The sequence below is a fragment of the Neofelis nebulosa genome, chromosome 7, assembly GCF_028018385.1.
Source record: "Neofelis nebulosa isolate mNeoNeb1 chromosome 7, mNeoNeb1.pri, whole genome shotgun sequence".
NCBI lineage: Eukaryota > Metazoa > Chordata > Mammalia > Carnivora > Felidae > Neofelis > Neofelis nebulosa.
The window spans coordinates 32,663,972-32,686,356 of NC_080788.1; the positions used below are offsets into that span (position 1 = coordinate 32,663,972).

The 22,385-nt window shown below is 51.8% G+C and overlaps 1 protein-coding gene across 9 annotated transcripts in view; it reads right to left on the reverse strand.

Moving 5' to 3' along the window:
- Positions 1-22,385, reverse strand: part of PML (PML nuclear body scaffold) — a 39,995-nt gene that overhangs the window by 3,891 nt on the left and 13,719 nt on the right. For 3 of the 9 annotated variants that reach the window (XM_058737083.1, XM_058737090.1, XM_058737085.1), the window contains exons 3-7: positions 17,767-18,347; positions 16,474-16,544; positions 9,873-10,010; positions 9,220-9,478; positions 8,109-8,161 (exon numbers count right to left, since the gene is read on the reverse strand). In XM_058737083.1, coding sequence (XP_058593066.1) covers positions 8,109-8,161; positions 9,220-9,478; positions 9,873-10,010; positions 16,474-16,544; positions 17,767-18,347 — 1,102 coding nt within the window. Of the gene's footprint in view, positions 1-7,167; positions 7,498-8,108; positions 8,162-8,558; positions 8,630-9,219; positions 9,479-9,872; positions 10,011-15,278; positions 16,115-16,473; positions 16,545-17,766; positions 18,348-22,385 lie in introns of those variants that run through there. The other 6 variants (XM_058737089.1, XM_058737087.1, XM_058737086.1 and 3 more) reach the window with 5 other exon arrangements.

A 22,385-nucleotide genomic window follows, 5' to 3' on the forward strand; every position in this document is an offset into this window, starting at 1 on the left:
CAGGAGCAAGCTGGTATGGTGGGGGGGCGGGCATCCGCACACACATGCGGGAGGGAGGGGAAGGGGAAGGTGTATATCCGTCTAAGCGAGTCCGTGTGCATGAGGATGTGTGCGTATGAATGGATGTCAGTGTGCATGTGCACGTGTGAGGGCCGTGTGGGAACCACACGTTTGTGAGTAGGGGCGAAAGGCTGAGATCACGCAGACGAGTGTGTGCAAAAGCACGAGCATGGGAATGAATGCAAATGCCAAATGTGTGTGTGCACATCGGGTGTGAATTTATGAACCTGTGTTGACAGGTGTGTGGGAATGTGAGCATGTGTGAGTGTGCACATGGGCGCATAGTGCCGGGTCTGGAAGCTCAGGGAAGGGGCCAGTGCTCTGGTGGGCAGGGCCGGAGGGGTCTGCTGCTCCCTTCTCTCTGAACAGACTCAGAAGAAACACTTCTTGGGACGGGAGGAAGGAGCCTCATCTCAAACCTGAGGTTTCTCTGGAAGGGGCCAGGAGCTTGGCTCTTCTTGTCCCCATAGCCAGCCAAGGCTCCAGTGTCTTAGGGGGACCGCTCGCCTCAGGAATGCCACATCTGGGTGGACACACGAAGCCTGGAGGCCCTCTATCATTTAGCATCCAGGAGCCGGCTGTTTAGGGAAGCCTCAGGCCCGGGGCTCCTCTAGCCTGGGCACCCAAGGCCCTGTTCTCACCAGCACCGAGGCAAAAAATTTGAAAGGCCTCAGGGTGGGGGAAGGGCTCTGTCTCCGTGAGCTCCAAGGGGCTGCGGCTACAGAGGGCGGTAGAGGCTCATCATCTGCAAAGCTGCCAAAGCCAGCGGATGTCTCGGGAGGCCTGCTCAGAACTTCCTGTGAATGCCACCTGTGGACGTGAGCCAGAGACCAGGGGGAAAGGACGTGGCCAACGTCACACGGCCAGCTGGGGGTACTGCTGGGACAGAGTCCAGAGCAGCCCTCGGGTCTTTCCTACTTACAGGCTGCCTCACTTGGGGCTATCTGAAGCCTCCAAGGATGAACGCTGGCCTCTGGCTAATGTCCTTGGCTCGGCAGGTAATAAGCATGGGCCTTGGCCCTTTTATTCACCAGGTGAAACATTTTAACAAAACTTCAGCCAAGAGCAAAGTCCTTACTAGCCACAGGTAAAATGTGCTGGTTTTCCCCAGGAGTGGCCGATTTTCACTTCATTGGCTTTTCATAGCCCTACCCCAGGCTCACCAACTTCCTCCCGGTCACTGATAGAGAAAGACATTCACTATGAATCCGCCTAGAGCTGCTCTTGCTTAGAGAAGCCTGGAGTTCGGGGATTCTATACATAAGGTCCCAATAAAAGTCTTCGTCAAACGCCTCGCATATCTGGATCCTCAATCGGCCACGCATCAAAGGTTTATTTTGCAAGGGTTGCTCTGCATCTTCTGTCTCACTGTGGCAGCTCCCTTTCCTCCCTGTGAGGAACCTTCTCCAGGAATCTTCCTCGAAGTTGCTAGACCAGATACTCCACCTTCTTTCCTTGAGGGAAAACCCAGCTGGTTTTTATCTTCAACCTTCCAGACATTGCCCTTGCACCTGGGGTGGTGGAAAGAGCTGGGCTCTCCTTGCTGTGTCCTCCCCCGAACTGAAGAGCTGTCCCTTTGGCTGAGGCCTCTCTGTCCCCACCGACACGGCACCCGGAGCTGTCTCATCTTCCTTCCTCTTTTGGCTCCCAGCATGACTGCAAGAGCCCGTGCAGTGGCCCTGAGTTCTTCCGCCTGCCTCCTTCCTTCTGGAATGTCTTCTCAGGCCTTAGAGCCTTGGTCACCTCTTTGGATATCTTCTTTCAAGACTTGAGCTCCCGGGACAGCAACACAGCTGCATCTTTGGGCTAGCTCCATTTCCATACCAGGTTGTTTATTTTTTTAAAGTTTATTTACTTCCTTTGAGAGAGACAGAGAGTGTGAGCGGGGAAGGGGCAGAGAGAGGGAGAGAGAGAATCCCAAGAAGGCTCGACACTCAGTTCAACGTGGAGCCCTATGTGGGGCTCGATCCTGCAACTGTGAGATCACGACCTGAGCCAAAATCAAGAGTCAGTTGTTCAACCAACTGAGCCACCCAGGAGCCCCAACCAGGGTCATTTATGCTGGCCATCAGAATCTCATTTTTACGCCCTCCCATTGCCCTGGGGTCATTTTCTCTTATAGTGGCAGAATGTCTTTTGTCCTGAACTTACAGAAGAACTTGGTGGCTCCCTTAATAAAAGGACACCCCCTTTCTGCTGAGCTTGTCAATGGAGAGAAGGCTGGAACTTCCAGCTCTGACTCCTCTTCCTTTCTGATCCTTCCTCACCCTTGGGGCTACTGCACGGAGATGATCTTGCCAGCACGCCTTCCACTCAACTCCAGCCAGCTGTAAACCCCACTCCCTCTCCCTGCCTTACGTCCCAGCAACGTGGCCAGGAAGTGCCCGCATGCTTAAAAAGGACTTTTCTCAAGACCCAGGTTTAGCAAAAGGACAATCGGCATGAGAGGCTCTGGGGCAGGAAGGCTTTCTGCCCCCTGCTCACTACCCGAAGCCCTATGTTCCAATGCCCATAGCACTGCCCGCTGGGCGAGTGTGTGGGCGGAGAGTGTAGATGGAGAGGCACAGAGACCCGGGCCCAAGCCAGGCAAGGGCCTTTTACTGGAAAAGGCTTGACATGTCCTGGGAAGGGAAAAGGAATGGTGGCAGAAGGCAATGGAGTGGGGAAGACTGGAGCCCGTGTGCTCGGCCTGGAAAGTGAAAAGTGGGGAAAGCTCCAAGGAAGTAGGGAGCAGACACAATGGGAGCTGAAGAAAAGAGGAAGAGGAATTGAAGATGTTCTGCTAAGAGCTGGAGGAGTCGAACTCACTTTAATATTCTTTAAAAGATGCAAGTAAATAATAGGATTCATTTCTCTCTTTTTTAAAAATGTTTATTTTTGAGAGAGAGAGAGACAGAGCATGAGCGGGGGTGGGGCAGAGAGGGAGACACGGAATCTGAAGCAGGCTCCAGGCTCTGAGCTGTCAACACAGAGCCCGAGGAGGGGCTTGAACTCACAAACTGTGAGATTGTGACCTGAGCCAAAGTCGTCCGCTTAACCAACCGCCTGAGCCCCAGGATTCATTTCTTTATTATACTTGGTTAATGGACTTCTTTGACTGCAAAAGTGTGCTCAGACCGAGCCACAGGGGACCTGGGAGTTTCTCAGGACCCACATGTAACTAGGATACACGTGCAATCTGGCTTGTGAGCTTTAGTTCACTTGGATTCAACACAGATCAATTTAGCAGGGCAAGGGCATTCCACCTCCACACTCCACGCGGCAGGCTGCACGGCCGTACCAAGCACACCCATATGGCTGGCTTGACATTTCAATCACCTTCCCCAAGTCTAGGTCTCTCTGGGAAGATCCAGCACCCCCTCGCCCCCGCCGGATCATATCCCAGTATGTACAGGGCACCCCCATTCAAGGCTGATACACACAGATGACAGATATACAACTGAGTCCCCCCATCCGGTGGTTCTCTCTTTTTTGGCTGGGCATTAGGAGCCTCAAAAATCCAGATGCCCAGGTTGCACCCCAGACCAGTTCAATTACAATCTCTGGGGCAGGGGGAGTGACACCCAGGAATCTGTCGTTGGTAACCACCCCTTCCCCTCCCCCCCTCCCCCCCCCCCAAGATTCCAGTGCGCAGCCAGGGTAGAGAACTACCGTCCTACTGATTAACTCCATGTTTGGGCATCGGCCACTCAGGAGCTGAACTCTGATATTTGGCATCCAGTCGCCTGAAGTTGTCTCTGCAGTGCCCGACATCAATTCTTATCAAACGTCCCCAAATTCCCGAGGGACTTCCTAAGCCCCCACTCTTAAACAACAGCTGGGGTCAGTTTGGCAACACACACAGATTGCTCTTTTTTGCAGACACAAAATCCCAGCTCTTGCAACGTCCGGAAGCCCCGCGGTACCTCATGCTTGTCCGTGAGCCGGACCATCCTGTTAGCTAGCCTATGGCCCCTGCTGCCCCCTGCGCCAGGCCCTCGGGGGACAGGGCTCCCATCTTCTGTTACACACACTCACCAGCATCCCAGCCCCTCCCCTGGATCGGTCGTTTCCCATGGGCCCCTCCTCCTACTGCTGGTCACCACTGCCACTGCAGTCAGGGACTGTCCCCTCCTGCTTCCTCTTGGTCTTGCTACTGCCGGATAGTGGGGCGAGTCCTCTGTCACAAGAGTAGCTGAGAGCATCTATCTTTTCCTGCCTTGGACCCTAACCCAGGGCCCAGGGCAGAGGCACTGCTGACCCACCCTCATTTCCTAGGATAGTCCTCACCCCAGGCCTCCACCATCAGGCCTGGGTCTTGCCCCGCCACCCAACAGTGGCGCCCCCGCCGCTTCCGGCAGCAGCAGGGGCTCTTACAGACCACTCTTCCCACACCAGCCGTCTCTCCCGGAGCCTTGCCCACCTTGCCAGGTCTGCACCAGAGCCTCCAGGCGTGTCTGGCTGCAGTCTGGGACACTTGGAAAATGTGCTCTTTTCATAGGCCAACTTCCACACACGGGAGGTGGGATGAAGGCCACGGACAGGAGAGGACATGGGTATGTGGGAGCCCGGAGCACCTTGCGGATGTCGCCCTGCTCTCCACCCAAGCCGCTGCGGGTACTCTGGGAGTGCCAGGGGTCTGGAAGGGAGCACAGAAGGTGGGTGAGAAACGCATGGAGGGGACCTAATTTGTTTTTGCATAGATGTTTTTTAAAGCTTGGGACACATGATGGTTAATTTAAAAAATGTGTGTCTGGAGGCACTCGGGTGGCTCAGTTGGTTAAGCACGTGACTCTTGATCTCAGCTCAGGCCGTGATCTCATGGTTTGTGAGTTCCAGCCCCGCGTCGGGCTCTGCACTGATGGCCTGGAACCTGCTTGGGGTTCTGTCTGCCCTTCTCTGCCCCTCACCTGCTTGTGCTCTCTCTCTCTCTCCAAATAAGTAAATAAACTTAAAAAAAAAGAAAGTGTGTCTGAAGAACTGAAGAATACCAACACAAAAGCAGTGGTCCTCTGGCCCTCCCCCACTCCGGACCTGGTCTCCACAGGTGAGCAGCTGTGCTTCTAACTGTTTTAACTCTTCACCACCTGAAACACACTCCCTCCTTCCTGGAATAATTCAGACATAACCTGGCGACTCTGCTGACTGCTGAGGATCAGACTGACACCCCGCCCCCGCCCCCAGCAGTGCTGGTTTCAGTTTCTGCGCCCAACTGTCGTGAAGTCTGGTGAGACTACTGGCATGCCGATCCTTTCTCGAGCTTTCCTTCCCAGACTGCTACCTCCACCCAGGGTCAGTTTTGTTTGATGAGGTTTAGGGGATGGAAAGAAGTGCCCAGATTTCAGAGGAATTTAGAACATGGCTTAAAGGGAAGACTGAAAAATTGACTGGTGGTGAAGAATAATCGAAAGAGGGGCATCCAGGGTGGCTCTGGGGGCCTTGGTTTGTGTAGCCGGGCAGACAGTGTGACTTAACAGAGAGGAGAGGAAGAGAGACGAGTGATCTACGGGACACCCAAGTGCAGACGTCGGAGGGCCACTGGCTATCCTGGTCTGGCAGCAGGAGTGAGCGGTGGGCACCAGCAGCCTGTGGGCGCTGAGGCCATGGGCAAGGCTGAGACCACAAAGATGGGCTGTAGCCGGAAGAACAAGGTGGAAAGGAACAGAGCCCTGAGAGGAGGGTGAGGAGGGGTGGCTGGAGCTACTACAGGAGCTGGGACAGGGAGGGCAGGGGTCCTCGAAGTACCAGTGAGCTCAAGGGGCAGGAAGCTGTGGCCAGAGTCCCTGCAGGCCAGCTTTCAGTACGGTGAGGTCCAGGGGGTGGCCATGGGGCTGGCGGCTGCAGTGGGGTGGGGCAAAGACCCCAGAGAGGCCAGGGTGCTGGATGTTGAAGTCCCCCAGAAAGAAGGCTGGACCTGGCGGGTGCTGGAGCCTCCCCTGTGTGGGGGGAGGCAAGAGGAGGTGTGAAATGATCTGGGGAAAGTGGGGTTCACCTCAAGAAAGGCACAGAGAACCTGACTAGATGGTGGGACCGACACAGTCCAGGAGCCACAGAAGGCCTTGACCCGCCTCCCCACTCTGATGCTCACAGGGCGTTGGAAAGAGGGGACATGGTAACTCCACCAGAGAACCAAGTTTCAGTGCAGGGAGGACACAAAACCGCCTGCGGAGAAGAGCTAAGTCCAGCAGGGAATGTGATGGTCATGGAAGAAGGGGTTGCCAGGGCAATCTTTCAACAAATATTTATTGAGCAGCCGTGTCTGCCAGGTCCTGGGATCGACACATTCCCTGCCCTCATGGGCTTAGGTCCTGGCAGAGGCCCAGCAGAAAGCCTCGGGGTGGTGGGATGGGGCAGTTGGAGGGGCAAAGGGAGATAAAAGCTTCCTATTTTGGGGCAAAGAGGCCTGGGGATGTGAGGAGCGGGCAGCCTGTATCTCAATCATGCCCTTTCAGGTGAAGAGGGCTTACGTCTCCCTGACGGGTCTGTGCAGCCGCTCCTTCCTTGGTCCGCTCCTTGACCACGATGCACGGAATGCCTACTGTGTGCAGGGCCTTCAGCAAATGGGCCAGGCTGGGTGGTGGGGTGCAGGAGGGCCGGGGAGCAGGAGCCAAGTGAGCGAGTGGTCACGCGGTTCCAGGAGGACGGTGGCCACCAGCTACAGAAGAGGGAGGTGCTAGGGGTTCTCAGAGGCCTGTCTGAGGGGGGCCAGGCTGGTGGGGGGTACGGGGAAGAACTCGAGGGCAGGGGGTTGGGAATGCAATTGGAGGTACCTCCAGAGGTCCTGGACGGGGTTCTCCATGGGGGCGGTGTCAGAATTCCCAGGGGGAGATCCTGCCCTAAGAGTCTGGGGTGCTCTGCCTCCCCCCACCCTTCCTGAGAGAGGTGTCAAGCTGGGAAGCCACAGAGAGAGGAACGGCAAAGAAGCTGTTGAGCCACTGGGCTATGTGGGGGGAGCCCCGGAAGGAGCGGCCGAGGGAGCGCACTGCTCCCCGTGCCCGGCCGCGTTGACTGATGGCCCTCTGGAGGTGGCAGGGACCCTCCTGGGGATCGGCAGGATGGCTGGGAGGCCCTGTGGCAGCAGGGGTGGTGGCCTGGACTGCGGGGGGAGGACACGTCCACATGGGGTTATAATACACTTTGAGGGGCAAGTGGAAGGCGCGGTGAAGACGGGGGGTACTCTGTGCTCTACGCAACAGGAAGCTAGTCCCGCGGCGGCTGCGGATGGCAGTGTCTTCCCGGTGACTGGCGGGCTGGCTGTGAGGATCGGCTTCAGGGACCGCAGGTTGTTCGGCGGGATGTTGGGGAGACCAAGCCGGGGGGCGGCATGCGCCATGGGGCAGGCGGGGGGGCCGGCAGGGGTGGTATGCTCCTGGTGCTCTTGGCAGGGGGTGGGCTGGCGAGGAGTGTTGCGCAGCAGTCTCCATGCGCTCCATGCACTTTCCAATACAGAACCTCAGACTGAGGGCCGGAAGGGACCTCAGAGGCACCCAGTCCAACCTTTCCCTCTGTTCAACCCCCCTTTCCCCACCTCCATTAACCAACCTCCAGGGACAGAAGGGTGCAATCCACAAAGGTACTCGTTCCATTGTGGGATGCCTTTAAAGTTCTTTCTTATCGAGTGAACGCTTGCCTGTTGGGGCCCTGTACGGTGTTGCCCGTGCCCTCACACCCCTGCACTGACCCTCACTGGCTGCGATTAACTGGGGAATGGGTTCTTGCCCCCCCTCCTCACTGAGGACTTAGAGGTCAGAGAAAACATAAGGAAGCTCCAGACAAAGGCATTGGCTAGTTCAGAAGAGAGACAGGGCTCTGGAAGGAAGCACTCAGCATTTCAGAAGAGTACATATGGTTACTGACAGCTCCTGCCCTGGTATAGAGGGAGGGCTGGGCTGGTTCAGGCCCGCAGCTGGCATTTGGAGACTGTCCTCAGGACAGCACAGAACTCACTGCCTCGCTGGAAAACTCCCCAGGCGCAGGGCAAGTCTAAGAGTCACCTGCTGCGGCTGGGTCTCCTGGGACCCGGAATGGGGGGAGGCAGGAGTCCAGGGCTGAACTTCTGGACCACTCACCGAGTTTTCGGCATCTGAGTCTTCTGAGCTGCTGATCACCACGACGCGTTCCTCTGAAACAGGGCAGAGGAGACAGAATTAGGCCCTGCCAAGATGCCCACTCAGTGGGGCCCAGGTGTTCTGTGAGAATCCCTGTGGGCCAGTGGATGGGGTGGGCGATGTGTGCCCTATAGAGGGGGATGTGAACATTCACCAAATGTGCTAGTATGGATCTGTTTATTCAAAGGGACTTTCCGTCACTGCCCACTGTGCCCTGTACGTGAATACTTAATTCAGTTATTGGTCCTGAATTCAGAATCTGTTCCCTATACAGGCAGCTTGGCAAAAAAGCACCTGGTTTGTTTTGCAATCCTAAAGAAGCACATTGGTTTGTTCCAATTCTGTCTCATGAGCTGAGATGTTTGAATTAAAAGCTACTTTATATTTGGTTAATCAAAACCTTTTGATTACCAATAGCATTGTGAGCAAGGAATGTCGGTCAGGGCTCAGTGTGCAAGCAGGATCAGGGCTCAGTCTGAGACCTAGAATGAAAACAAAGGGGGCCTCTGGGTGAAGCAGATCTAGGAAGAACTGTCTTGACCATTCCAGAATTCTATCAGTTGGCCTAACTCATGCCCAAGAACTCCCAGTCTGGTGGTGTCCATAAAAGGTACCTAGGACAAATGACGTACTTTAGCCAGGTGGCCTTTGCAGACAAATTTGGGAAGTGATGGGTGTGGACTTTACCCAAGGTCTCTCTGGGAGCATGCCAGGCACTCACCAACAGACACTGCCTGGGGAGACCCACCTTGTGCAGAGGCACAGTGCTGGGCGCTGTATGGATGCGTTCGGGGAAGGGGCTACAGACCGTGGGTTTTAGCCTCTTACGGTCCCCACACTGGAATCCCAGCAAATCACACGGTAAACTGTATCCAATCTTATCCCCCAGGAAAACCATGGGCTTTCCCTGCCCCATTTGGTGGCAGCTGAGAGCAGGACACACAGGGGATGCTGTTGGCTTTGGGCTCCCTGGGTGGGGTGGGGTGAGGATTTGGGGGAAGGGCCCCACCCCACCCAGCCCCTGGAGGACAGCACGAAGGCCTCAGCCTCCGCTGCCCACCCACTTCCTTACCTGCCTCCCCAGGCTCGCCGGTCGCGTGGTTGCTGCTGGGCAGGAAGACCTCGTTTTCGATGATGGGGCTTTCAGGGCTGCAGGGCCCATCCAGGTGGGGTGGAGAGACTGCCTTGGAGGTGCTGGGCCTGGGTTGCTCGGGGGAGCTCCGGGCCAGCCGTGTCTCCTTCTCCTCCTCAGACTCCATCTTGATAGCCTTCCTGGGGCACTCGGTCTGGCAGGACTTCCTCTTCTGGGGAGTGACTGGGCTGCAGACCTCCTATGCGGTGGGGAGACACAAGGCCGGGTTAGCAGCCTTCAGGGGTGCTGGGGTGGTGGGCAGAGATGCGAACCTGGGTGGCAGGGACCTGTGGCCCGCCCCCTTTGCTCCTGCTGTCGCCTCTGCTCTCTGCCACGCAGATCGTGTCTCTCTCCACATAGGAAGACCCCCGGGCTGCCACGCACACTGGCCGTCTGCTGACCACTGACTCTGCTGGCCTCTGCCTGCCCTGCAGTGGCTCACGCTTACAGGGGAGCTTCCTGGCAGGGCAGCCAGGAGCAAGGGAGAGAACAGCGTAGGTGCTGACTAAGGCCTGGCTTCTCAGGTGGGAACCTGACTGCCTGGTGGGATCTGGGCCTCCAGGTGCAGAGGCAGGGGGCGGGGAGAACCTTACCTCTCTGCAGGAGGCGTCTTTGATGGAGTAGGCATGTATCGGCACCGGGTGTACCCCGGGCACCGACTGTACCAAAGCCATGACTGGAGTCTCAGCTGGCCCTGGGGCCTGTGCCCGGGCCCTCTGCATCTCCTCTGGCTGCGAAGTCCGGAAATAAGAGAGACAGAAATGAGCGGGTGGCAGGCCCAGGGCTGAGACCCCAGGCCTGGGGTCAGCCCAATCCCCAGGGCCTCAGCCAGCCACAGGTGCAGGCTGTCCAGAGCCCCCCGGGGACCAGGAGTCCTCCTCACACCTTCCTTCTGACCCTGAGGTGCTGGCATCCAGGGGCACTTCAATTCCTGTGCATCCTAACAGAGCCAGAAGGTGACTGCTGAGATTACACGGGACCAACAGCGCCTAAAGGTTTGCTCGACAGCTAGCTCCGGGTTAACAAAGCGCTCGCTCCTGGTGGCAGCAATTCCTCTACAGCTGCAGAGCTGTAGCAGTGAGGACACCCTTCCACTGAGCTGAAACCCTTCCAGGGAACCTCTCTGTGACCTTCACTCTGCCCCTGGGCCTTAACTCCCCCTGGGTCAGAACAATTACACACCTTGGCCAAATCCCTTAAAACCCCTCAGCCCTCAGTCCCCCTCTGTGAAATGGGAATAATATTAACATCTGTCTCACAGGATACCATGGATGAAATGTGTTACCACAAGTAAAGTGCCTAGAAGAGCACCCAGCACTTAGTAAGTGCCACTGATGATAATGATGCTAAATACAGTTTTTATTGCCACTCTGAGCCAGGCATAGTGCTAACTATACATAAACCCACCCCAAAACGGACTTGGGCTGGTTCTTCAAAAAGTTAAACACAGAATTCCCATATGATCCAACAAGTCTTTTCCTAGGCATGTACCCAAAGGACTGAAAACAGATGTTCAAACAGAAACCTGCACACAAATGTTCACACCAGCCCTATTCACGACAGCCAAAAGGTGGACACAACCCAAAGGTCTACCAGCCTCTGAGACATCAGCCAAATGTCTAAACAGCCCAAATGTCGGACAGTCATACAGTGGAATTTTATCCAACCGTAAAAAGGCATGAAGTTGGGGCACCTGGGTGGCTCTGTCGGTTAAGTGTCAGACTTTGTTCAGCTCGGGTCATGATCTCGCAGTTGTGAGTTTGAGCCTGTGTCGGGCTCTGTGCTGACAGCTCGGAGCCTGGAGCCTGCTTTGGATTCTGTGTCTCCCCCTTTATCTGCCCCTCCCCGGCTCATGCTTTCTCACTCTCTCAAAAATAAATAAACGTTAAAAAAAATTTTTTTAAAGGCATGAAGTTCCGTACGTCAACGTGGATGAACTTTGAACACATTACACTAAGTGAAAAGAAGCCAGCCACAAAAGAATACATGTTGTGTGGCTCCATGTATCCACACAAATATCCACAAGAGCTGAGCGCACAGAGACAGAAAGCAGACTGGAAGCTGGAGTGGGGGTGGGGGCGGGGCAGATGTGGAGTGGCCGCGTCATGGAACAAGGTTTGCTTTCGGGGTAATGGGAATATTTGGGAACTAGATGGGTGGGGTGGCTGTACAAGATTTGGAGGGTGCAATGTCACTGAACTGTATACTCGAAAATAGTGAAAACGGAATTTTCCTAGATGAATTTTACCACAATAAAAACAATTATAGTTAAAATAACGAAATAGGGACCATCCTGTGATTATTGCCAATCTACAGAGAAGGGTAGGAGGCACAGAGGTGAAGTGACTGATTTCCCAAGGTCATATACCTAATGAGGGTCTGGACCAGGGTTTGAGGCTAGTGTCTTTGAACTGGTGGTTCTCTTTCCTGGTCACTGTCTCTCTTACATCCCCCCACACCGCCTTTCCCTATACTGTGTGAAACGGAAGCATCCACTGGGCAGTTCACTGAAAATAAGTGACGAATGACCTGGGAAGTGTCCCTCCGAAAGGGGAGGCCCAGACTCTGCCACTCCCGCCTGCAATCCTGACCCCTTGCTGCCTCCAAGTCTGTGTGTGCCCAGGAGATGACCGTGAGCAGGCGCCTGCAGTGGTCTGTGCGGTGAGGGAAAGGAAACAACACCCAGCTGGAGGGGGCGCTTCCTCGAGCACAGCCACGCTGGACAAGTCAGAAGCTAGACTTTAAGATCAGGAAGCCAGGGATAGGCTTTCCTCACAGGGGAACCCCAGGAATTAGCTGGCCAAACCTGGGCTGGGGCAGGTGGGGGAAAGCCCCATGTGGCCCCATCGTGCTGGGACCGGAGCTCGACGTGGGGCGCTTCTTGGTATCGAGCACTTTGATGTGGGCTCCCAAGTCAATTGCTATAACGGACTGACTTCCTTTTCCCCTCCCTCTCTGGGTTTCTTTCTCTTAACATCTTTACGGAAAGGGAGGAGAATTGTCTCTCTGGATCAGAGTGTATCTGGGGGAAGTGGAGAGAATGGAGAATCTCCTGGGCCTCTAGGAAAGTATATAATTGTGGAGTGCTCTACATCAGTGTTTTTCATTTTTCCTTTTTTTAAGTTTATTTATTTATTTGAGAGAGAGAGAGAGAGAGAAAGAGAGAGAGAGAGGGAGAGAGAAAGAGGGAAAAGCACAAGTGGAGGAGGGGCAGAGAGAGAGAGGGAGACTCCCAAGCAGGCTCCACAATGTCAACTCAGAGCCTGATGTGGGGCTTGAACCCAGGGACTGTGAGATCATGACCTGAGCGGAAGTCAGACGCTTATCTGACTGAGCCACCCAGGCGCCCCTACACCAGTGTTTTTCAGACTATAGTCTGTGACCCATTGGTGAATCATGAAAGCAATCCAGTGGGTCACGACCAGCATTTTTTAAATTATGCAGAATAGTATAGAACAGAAAACCCATGTAACAAGGGTAATTTATTTTGCAAAACTTCCATTTTAGCTACAGTTATGCATGTGTACATATATATACCGTAGATATAAAATATATTTCTTTATAATGGGTAGTGGTCAGAAATTTAAACCATGTCACACCCATTAGGATGGCTATTAGTGAAAAAAGTGTGGATGAGAAGGTAAAGAAATTGGAAACCCACGAGGTGCCTGGGTGGCTCAGTCCATTAAGTGACCGACTTTGGCTTAGGTCATGATCTCATGGTTCGTGGGTTCGAGCCCTGCATTGGGCTCTATGCTGAACACTTGTTCAGAGCCTGGAGCCTGCTTCAGATTCTGGGTCTCCTTCTCTCTCTGCCCCTCCCCAGCTTGTGCTCTGTCTCTCTCTCTCTCTCTCTCTCTCTCTCTCTCTCTCTCTCAAATAAATGTAAAAAAAAATTTTTTTTAAAGAAACTGGAAACCCTGTGCACTGTTGGTGGGAACGAAGAAGGGCATGGCCAACTATGGAAAATTGCATAGTGACTCCTGAAAAAATGAAAAATAGAATTACCAGATGAACCAGCAATTCCACCTCTATGTAAATTTTGTTACATATATTTTATCACCATTAAAAAATTTGTTTAAAAAAGTTAAAAAGGTCCTTTCATGTCTGGATCTACAAATCACTGGTATGTGAAAGACCCTCTTTCCAGAAGGGCAAAAAAATTCCCTGAAAGTGGGCCTGGGATTCTCTGCCTCTGTCCCACCCACGATGCCCTCCCTCCTGTGTTAATGAAGCAGGGGACAGACAGGAAGGCTCACTAAAAAAAAAAAAAAAAAATCATGATGCCCAATTTGTTGTTCGGTAGCTTTAAAATGTTTTATTTTTTTCCATTCAAGTATTATAACGTCATGACGAAAAGAGCCTAGAGGAAATGGAAGAAAGATGGCCTCCAAGCTGGGGAGTTCTAGTTAAGGCTGTTGCTGTGTTTTCTCGTCACCTCTGTGCAGATACATGACTGAAATGAAAGTAAACCAACAGTTTCAAGAGGGATCCAGTGTTGGGGCAGGAAGCCCAGCTCCTGCCTCCTAAGGCAGGGACATGGGCCCGAGAGTCACCTTTCTCCTGGCATAGCTGAGCGACCAGACTTTCTCCAGGGACTGCCCGGCCACGCCTGCCTCCCTGGAGCTGCTACACCAGTCCTTTGCACTCACAGAGTGAGACGACATCCTTCCCCCGGCTCCACTGGCCTGCCTGCCCCCTCCTCCAGCCTACTACCAAAGTGAAAGCAAGAGGCTTTGCAGAAAGAGCATTCTTCTGATGCTCCAAGTTCAAACTACTTAGTAGCGAATAGTGAGAGGTCACATAAAGACAAAGACCCGGAAGAATGCCTAGACCTCACACAAGATAGTACAGGGTCTCTTGCTGTTCATTAACCAGCAACTGGCACGTGGAAGACAGCCGAGCTCTGTGGACCTGGGGCACCTTCCCCAACTATTTGTAGGATTTCTTTGGGGGACATTATTCATCCTAGCATTGTGATACCAAAACAACCTAAATATGCATTGACAGGGAACTGGCTAAATAAAACATGCTACATCCATTCACTAGACTGCTATACAGACACAAAAAGACATCAGGAAGCTACCTACCTACTGAAAATGTAAGAATTCCAGAATACTTTGTGGGGTGAAAAAGCCTGGGGCGTAATACTATGAACATAGGGTAGTATGCTACCTTTGTGCAAAAACAGAATGGAAAATGGAATTACCTGTAATCATATTTGCTTGTATTACATAAAGAAATTCGGGAAGGATATGTAAGAAATAGAGACAGGTATATGGGCATAAGAAGTGGAAAGATAGGGACCAGAAGGGAGGGAGACATGATATGTTACTTTCTTTCTTTTTTAAGATCCAGATACCGTACGTGCAGGATTTGGGCAGTAAGGTGCCATGTGTAGGGTGTTACGTGAAAATATTGGATATGCACAAACACAGTCTTAGTTTGCACAAGAAATCTCTGTGATGCTGAGTAATGGAGAGCTCAAATGAGAAACGGGGTGCAGAGAGATGTTGGGGTGTCCCCCCACCTCAAAGCATTGGTTCTCAACTTAGCTACAAATTATCATCACCTGGGGATCTGAAAAAAAATTTTAGGTACAATTTATATACAGTGAAATGTACAAATGGTAAGCGTACAAATCAATGGATTTTAAGAATTGAAGTGTAGTTGACATATTTATCATTCTATGTTTTTACTTCTGACCGTGTGATTGTATTACTTCAAAAATATAATAAAAATGTCCTTTTTTACTTTTCTTTTTTTTTTTAATTTTTTTTTTTTTCCCAACGGTTTTTATTTATTTTTGGGACAGAGAGAGACAGAGCATGAACGGGGGAAGGGCAGAGAGAGAGGGAGACACAGAATCGGAAACAGGCTCCAGGCTCTCAGCCATCAGCCCAGAGCCCGACGCGGGGCTGGAACTCACGGACCGCGAGATCGTGACCTGGCTGAAGTCGGACGCTTAACCGACTGCGCCACCCAGGCGCCCCATGTCCTTTTTTACTTTTCAAGCTACATATGTGGGGATGCAGGACCCAAAGCAGTTAGGAGTCTGCTTCTAATCCTATCCCTAGCTTGCTGTGTCATGTAGCCTGGAGTTGTCACCCTCTCTTTGGGCCTCAACCTATGCAGAAGAGAGGGTTAGACTCCATGCGCTCTCCTAGCTCTAAAACTCTCAGTTCCTAAATCCTGCATTCTCCAGGAAGTCTCTCCAGATTGCCTCTGCCTACAACAATCTCTTTCCCCCAATGGCCATGCATGACAAAGCTAGGCTCGCCACCCGACCGCTACCACCAGAAGACCTGATTTCTGTGGAAGTTTGATCAGTCCTGGGCCCACACCTTTGACAGGCAGACACAGGCAGACCCAGATGACCAGGACGTGGAGGAGACCAGACACCTAGTCCAAGGAAGGATCTCAGGAAGCTTATCCCAGAGGATCCATGCATGCAAGCACTTAAGAGGGCAAGCCAAAGGGGTACCACTGCATTTTCTCCCAGGGAAGCAATCTAAGGGCAGTCCAGAGATGGGGGTGGCTGTCTCAAGCATGAGTGAGCTTCCTGTCCTTGGGAGGTGTGTGTGTGTGTATAGACAGCCATAGGTCAAGGGTGTTGTAGAGGGAATGCCGACGTTAGAGGGGGTATGGACACCTCCCAACCCTGAGAAACTATGATTCTTGCATATATGCTGGTCCTGAAATCACACCAATGAAACCCAACCTGCTGGGACTGAGGTCTGCCTCCTGGCCCCATTCTCCTCTCCAAGAACCATGTTGGGGGCAGGGGAGAGGTGGGGAAGGCCTCCGTGTTGATTCCAGGAAAATGCTCACATATCTAGGATGGGGGACAGGGTAAGGGAGATGTCATCTACCACCATCTGTCAGGGCCACCCACCGGTGACCGCCTTCTTCACCTCCTGTCCATCCCTGGTTCTCACCCCTCTCATATCTATCAAGTGCTACTTTGGCATTTAAGATCTCAGAGCCAGCCAGTTCACCTGCCCTTCCTTTACTCCTTCCCACCGAAGGCTCCAGTCCGGCCACTTGCTGTCCCTCTCTGGCACTCTCCCCTCTCTAATGCCTGCAGACACAGGGGACAACAAGACTCAGGTTCCTTCCTGACACAGGGGAACTCTGAACCCGTTTGACCTGTGGGACCATACCACCTCCCCTTGAGACCTCAACCCATCTTACCAGGTCAATGTCAGAAGAGTCCCTGGGAGTGCTGGAAGCCTCTGGGCTGGCCCTCCTGTGTAGAGCTGCATCTGGAGAACACAGAAAAGGTCACAGGCAAGTCAGGGACATCCCCGGTGGGAGGCATCTTCGCTTGGGACAGTGACAGAGGAAATGTCTCTGCTGCTTTTCCTAGAGACTCATTCTTCAGGGCCTCTCACAGCACTGGGGCAGCTCCATGGAGGGGCTGTCATTTGGAAGGAGAGCTCCCTGATTGCAGTGAGCATGAACCCAGCCAGAAGGGAGAGGGTGGCATTAGAGAGTGCAAACCCCAGGTGCACCTCTGTCCATCTCTCGGCTGCCACCGAGGCACAGTGTGGTGGTATGAGCCCACAGCCATCAGCTCCAAGGGCAGGCGTGAGTGAGTGAGCCCCCATCACTGGCACTTGCCCGGATGCCTTCAGATTCTGTTGCCACCCACCTCTTTCCCAGTAAGGGCATCCTCACACCAGCTATTCAGAGCTCAGATGTGAGCCTAGAGATTTCCTCAAAGAGCTGTTAAAGGTTCCTCACCTTGGAGGCCCTTTGGGGCACCCCTCCCCTTGGCATCCCTTGAAAGCCCCGATGACGTCACCAGCTCATACAGAGCTGCTCCAACTCCTGGATCTGGACTGCAGAGCCAAGCACTGCCTCATTCTCCAGCTACGTGATGTGCTCCCATCTTGTCCCAGTTGGACCGGACAACTGCTGAGGTCACAAATTGGTCTGCTCTCCACTTCCCAAGGGCCCACAAAGGTAGGCAGCTGGTCCAGACAGCAGGCCACGCTGGAGGCGAAGCATCTCCTCCACTGAGGCGCAGTATGGTTTCTGGTAAACACCCAACCACTCCAGGGGGTTTTCTCAGTCCCCTTCTGCTCTAACCTCACGTTCCCGTTGACTTCTCTGTTGCTAGACAGGAGGCTTAAGAGAATTTCCCGAAGTGGTTATCCCTTTGGGGCTAAAATGATACTGTGTCTGGTTCTCAGTAGTTTCTTAATTCTCCAAGGGTCACAAGATCACAGCTAATCCACAGAGCCCTGTAAATTAGTAAAACGTGACCCCTCTGGAGGGCTGCAGACGCACGTCAGGGCCTCCTCTCCTCCTTATCCTGTGCTCTGGAATGTACGATGTGAGCAAATCTGACTTTAAACAAAAACAAAACTAAAAACAAACCCACGGCTTTCTTCTCTGCCCTGTCTCCCCCAGGGAGCGACAGCAAGGCACAGGCCCTTAAATGGTAAACAGGTCGGCCACAAGGGTGGCTCGGGTGCTTACCCGTCGCCTGAGTGATGCAGGAGACGAGTCCCTGCAAGCGCACTTTGAATTCGTCGAAGCCATCGGTGCGCACGGCGGCTTGCAGGTTCTGGGGCTCCTCCTGGCGCAGGCGGCTGAGCGCCTCTCGCAGGAAGCCGTGCATGTCCAGCACCTCCTGGTCAGAGGCGTAGCGCTTCATCCTCTGCACCAGCGCGCCTCCCACGCGGATGCGCTGCAGCACCGCTTCCAGGTGGCCCAGCTGGCCCGCGATCTCATCGTAGCTTCGCTGGTACCGCGCGCTCACTCCCTCCAGCAGCTCTTGCTCCTGGGCCAGCACGTGCGCTACCACCTGGCGCACGCGCGAGTGGATCAGCTCCTCGGTGTCTGCGCGCATGCGGCCCAACTGGCTGACAGCCGCGTGCATCTGCGCGTGCGCCGCGCCAAAGGCGCGGTCCTGCTCCTGCAGCGCCTGTGCCATGGCGTCCAGCTCGTCCTGCCGCTGTTGGATCTCCGCGCTGATGTCGCACTTGAGCTCGCTGTGGCCGCTATCCAGGAGCGCGCACGAGCAGCACAGCGGCTTGGAGCAGCCTCGGCAGTAGATGCTGCAGACACACAAGGCCGGCCTCAGTTAGGGCTCTCCTGCTTCTAACCCCTTTATATTTTTGTTATTAAACTCCTTTTCAAAAATTACAAAACTTTGAATCATGGTATGTCCCTAGGTTCGTGCTTTTCTCCATTCAGTTTGTGGTCTCCAAACTACCCGTAGAGCATTAGAACGTAAAAAAGTTACTTAAGTAACAACAGCTAGCCTCCAGTCGTGAAACAAGGCACAGATACACAGATTGTCTCTCCACACCGTTTCTGAATTTCCTTTCCCCGCCTCCGAGGCAACCAGGTGAGCACTGGGGTGCATCCTTCTACAACTGTCTGCTCAAACCACTTTACACAAATATCCAGACTGCTTGCAGGATTTTAAGGACTTGATACATTTCATCCCCTTTCTTTTTAAAGTTTACCGGGCACGTGGTGCATGGTGCGTGGATGGCTCAGTAGGTTAAGCCTTGGACTTTTGACTTCGGCTCCGGTCATGATCTTGGGGTTGGTGAGTTCAAGCCAGCAATCGGGCTTTGCCCTGACAGCGCGGAGCCTGCTTGAAGATTTTCTGTCCCCTCTCTCTCTACCCCTCCCCCACTCGTGCACACACGCTTGCTCTCTCAAAAATACATAAACTTTAAAAAAAGGTATTAAAGGGGCGCCTGGGTGGCTCAGTCGGTTGAGCGTCCGACTTCAGCTCAGGTCACGATCTCGCGGTCCGTGAGTTCGAGCCCCGCGTCAGGCTCTGGGCTGATGGCTCAGAGCCTGGAGCCTGTTTCCGATTCTGTGTCTCCCTCTCTCTCTGCCCCTCCCCCGTTCATGCTCTGTCTCAAAAATAAACTTAAAAAAAAAAAGGTATTAAAGTTTATTTATTTTGAGATAGACAGTTGTGGGGGGGGGGGCAGAGAGGGAGGAAGAGAGAATCCCAAGTAGGCTCCACGCTATCAGTGCAGGGCCCAAGGAGGGGCCTGAACTCATGAACTGAGATCATGCCTCGAGTCGAAATCCAGAGTCAGAGGCTTTAACCTACAGAGCCACCCAGGTGCTTTCACATTTCATCCCATATAATCCTCACTAGAGTTACTGAGGGGAGAATTATTGCTGTTCTCATTTCACAGATGAAGAAAGGGAGACAATCAGTGGTTAAATAATTGGCTCAAGTATCTACAACAATTTTGGTGGGTTGACGTTTGTTCTTAAAAAGAAAAAAAAGATCATGCTATAAAAGATCATGAGTAATGTCTTTGTAGCTTCCTCCTCTAATTTAACTTTTGTTCAGGACATTCCTCTAGGTCTAATAAGTATAGATCTAATGTATTCTCTTTATAGCCCCCTTAAATTCCACATTGTACCACAACTGATCCAGTCATTCTCCTGTTAATGGACATTCTAGTGATTTCCTATTTGTACTTTTTTTGTCAATATGGATAAAGCTTTATGTGGCCTAACACATGGGTGCTTTTGTTTCTATGAAATAGGTTACAAAAAATAGGAATGCTAAATCAAAGGGTGTGCATTATTTTCATTTACTTAATATATTTTAGCTAGCACTTGCACAGCATTTATTGTGTATCAGACAATATTATGAGTATTTGAGAAATATCACTCTTTTAATCCTCCTAACAATCCTACAGAGTAGGAATTATTATATCCCCATTTTAAGGATGAGGAAACTGAACAAGAGGTACAATAACTTGTCCAGGATCACAGTTGGTAAGTGATAGAGTCCAGAGGGCAAACTGTAGGAGGCAGAATAATGAGGCAGAATAATGTACTAATTCCCAGAACTGGAGTATGTTAACTTCTATGACAAAAAGGACTTTGTATATGTGATTAAGTTAAGGATCTTGGGATGGGAAGATTATCCAGGTGGACCTAGTGTAATTACGAGGGTCCTTATAAGGAAAAGGGGGAGGCAGGCAGGTGTGAGAAGGAAGACGTGATAATGGAAGCAGAGGTCTCGTGCTATCCTGCTGGCTTTAAAGATGGAAGGGGGTCATGAACCGAGGAATACAGGCAGCTTCCAGGAACTGGAAAAGGCAAGAAAATAGATTCTCCCCAAGAGCCTCCAGAAGGAACATGGCCCCGCCAACATCTTAATTTTCTCTCAGGGAGACCCATTTCAGACTTCTGACCCCCAGAGGTACATAGTAACAAATGTGTAATGTTTTAAGCTCCTAAATTTGTGGTAATTTGTTACAGCAGCAATAGGAAACTAATATAAAAACCCAGCCAGCCAGGCGCAAGTCCATGCTCTGAAACGCTATAATGCTGCCTCTTCAAATACTACCAGGAAAATATTGTTAGTTACTTCCCCAGAAATATTGCTATCATCTGTTATCAACAGCAATGATAATAAGTCAGCCCACCTGAGGCCAGGAGAGAGGCTCTTAGCTGGAGCCACTTTGGCCTCAGTTAAAGATCAACTTGTCCTGGAACTGCCAGCAGAGACTGTGCTGGCCAACCTGACTCCAAAATTGTGGCACGAGGCACTGGTCCTCGGCTTTGTCGGCTCTCAACCTCCCCAGACCACCGAAGAGGGCAAGGCTTCAGAGCTCGAACCTCTTGATCAAATACAGGAGATTTATGCTAGGCTAGCTGAGGTTTCCTGGAGAGCCCAGAGCGTGAGGGAAGCATGGGAGTTGCCACTGGGTCAAGAGCACTCAGAAACTCCAACATGGGGAAATCTGATCTAAGTAACAGAGACCCATCACCAAGAGGCAGGGCCGGTGACTGAGGTAAGGGTCAACTGAAGCAGAGGGCAACTGTGGATCTGACCTCAGCTCTGTGCCCTTAGCAAGTCACTTAACCTCTTTTTGCCTCTATCTTCTATCTGTAAAACAGGGATAACCCCCACCTCATATGGGAATTCTATAGAGGATCAAATGAGAGAAGTCCCACATATATGTTCTCAACAAAGACTGCGATCATTATAATTGACTGAGATATTAGCGCTCACCAATGATACCATTAACAAGAAATGCTGAGCAATTATGAAAAGAACTAATAACTCTACAGAGGGCAGTTTGGCAATATCCGTCAAAATCACAAATGTATTCATCCTCTGACCCAACAATCCCCCTTCTGCGTCTCTATTCTGTAGCTCTACCTCAACATGTACAAAATAACATCTGTACAATGCAACACAGTCCATAATGGCAAAGAATTGAAACACGCTAGGCAAACAGTTGCATAAATTATGATACAACCATACAATGGAATGCTATCCCAGCAATTCAAATGAAAAGAATTATGGAAAAAATTCCCAAGCTCTCATTCACAAACAACAATTTTCAAATGCTCAAAAAAAAAAAAAAAAGTAGACATACTTCTAACAAAAAATATATACATGGGAAAAAAAGAATTCCACTGAGAAAGAATCTAAAAAACAGAAGAGTGTCTCAAGGCCCCAACTGGAAACACTAAATAAATATCACGATATCAATTCTCTTCAAGTTCAGATAAAGGTTTAAAGCAATTTTAATCAAATTACAGATGAGAGTTTGAAACTTCATCAATGGATTCTCAATTTCACAGGACAGAATAAACAGATCAAATAGTTAAGAAATTTTGGGGAAAGGGCACCTGGGTAGCTCAGTCGGTTGAAAGCTACCAACTCTTGGTTTCTGCTCAGGTCATGATCTCAAGGTTCATGAGTTCGAGCCCCATGTTGGGTTCTGTGCTAGCAGTGCGGAGCCTGCTTGGAATTCTCTCTCTCCCTCTCTCTCTGTCCCTTCCCTCCCCCTGACCCCGCTCGCGCGCGCTCTCTCTACTAAATAAACTTAAAGGGAAAAAAAGGAATTTTGGGGAAATCAGTGTCAGAAAGGGGAATTTTCTCTGCCAGATAACATAGGATAGAACTACCATTATTTTAAGAAGTGTGTGTGGCACTAGTCCAAGAGTAAAAAGGAAGGAAAATCAGCAGAACAGACCAGATATTACTTATCTAGGTCCTGGCATCCGTATAAGAATGTGATATTTTATAGAATAAAGAAAGCATCCCACACTAATGGACATTAAACAATTCCACTCAACAGTCAGAATCG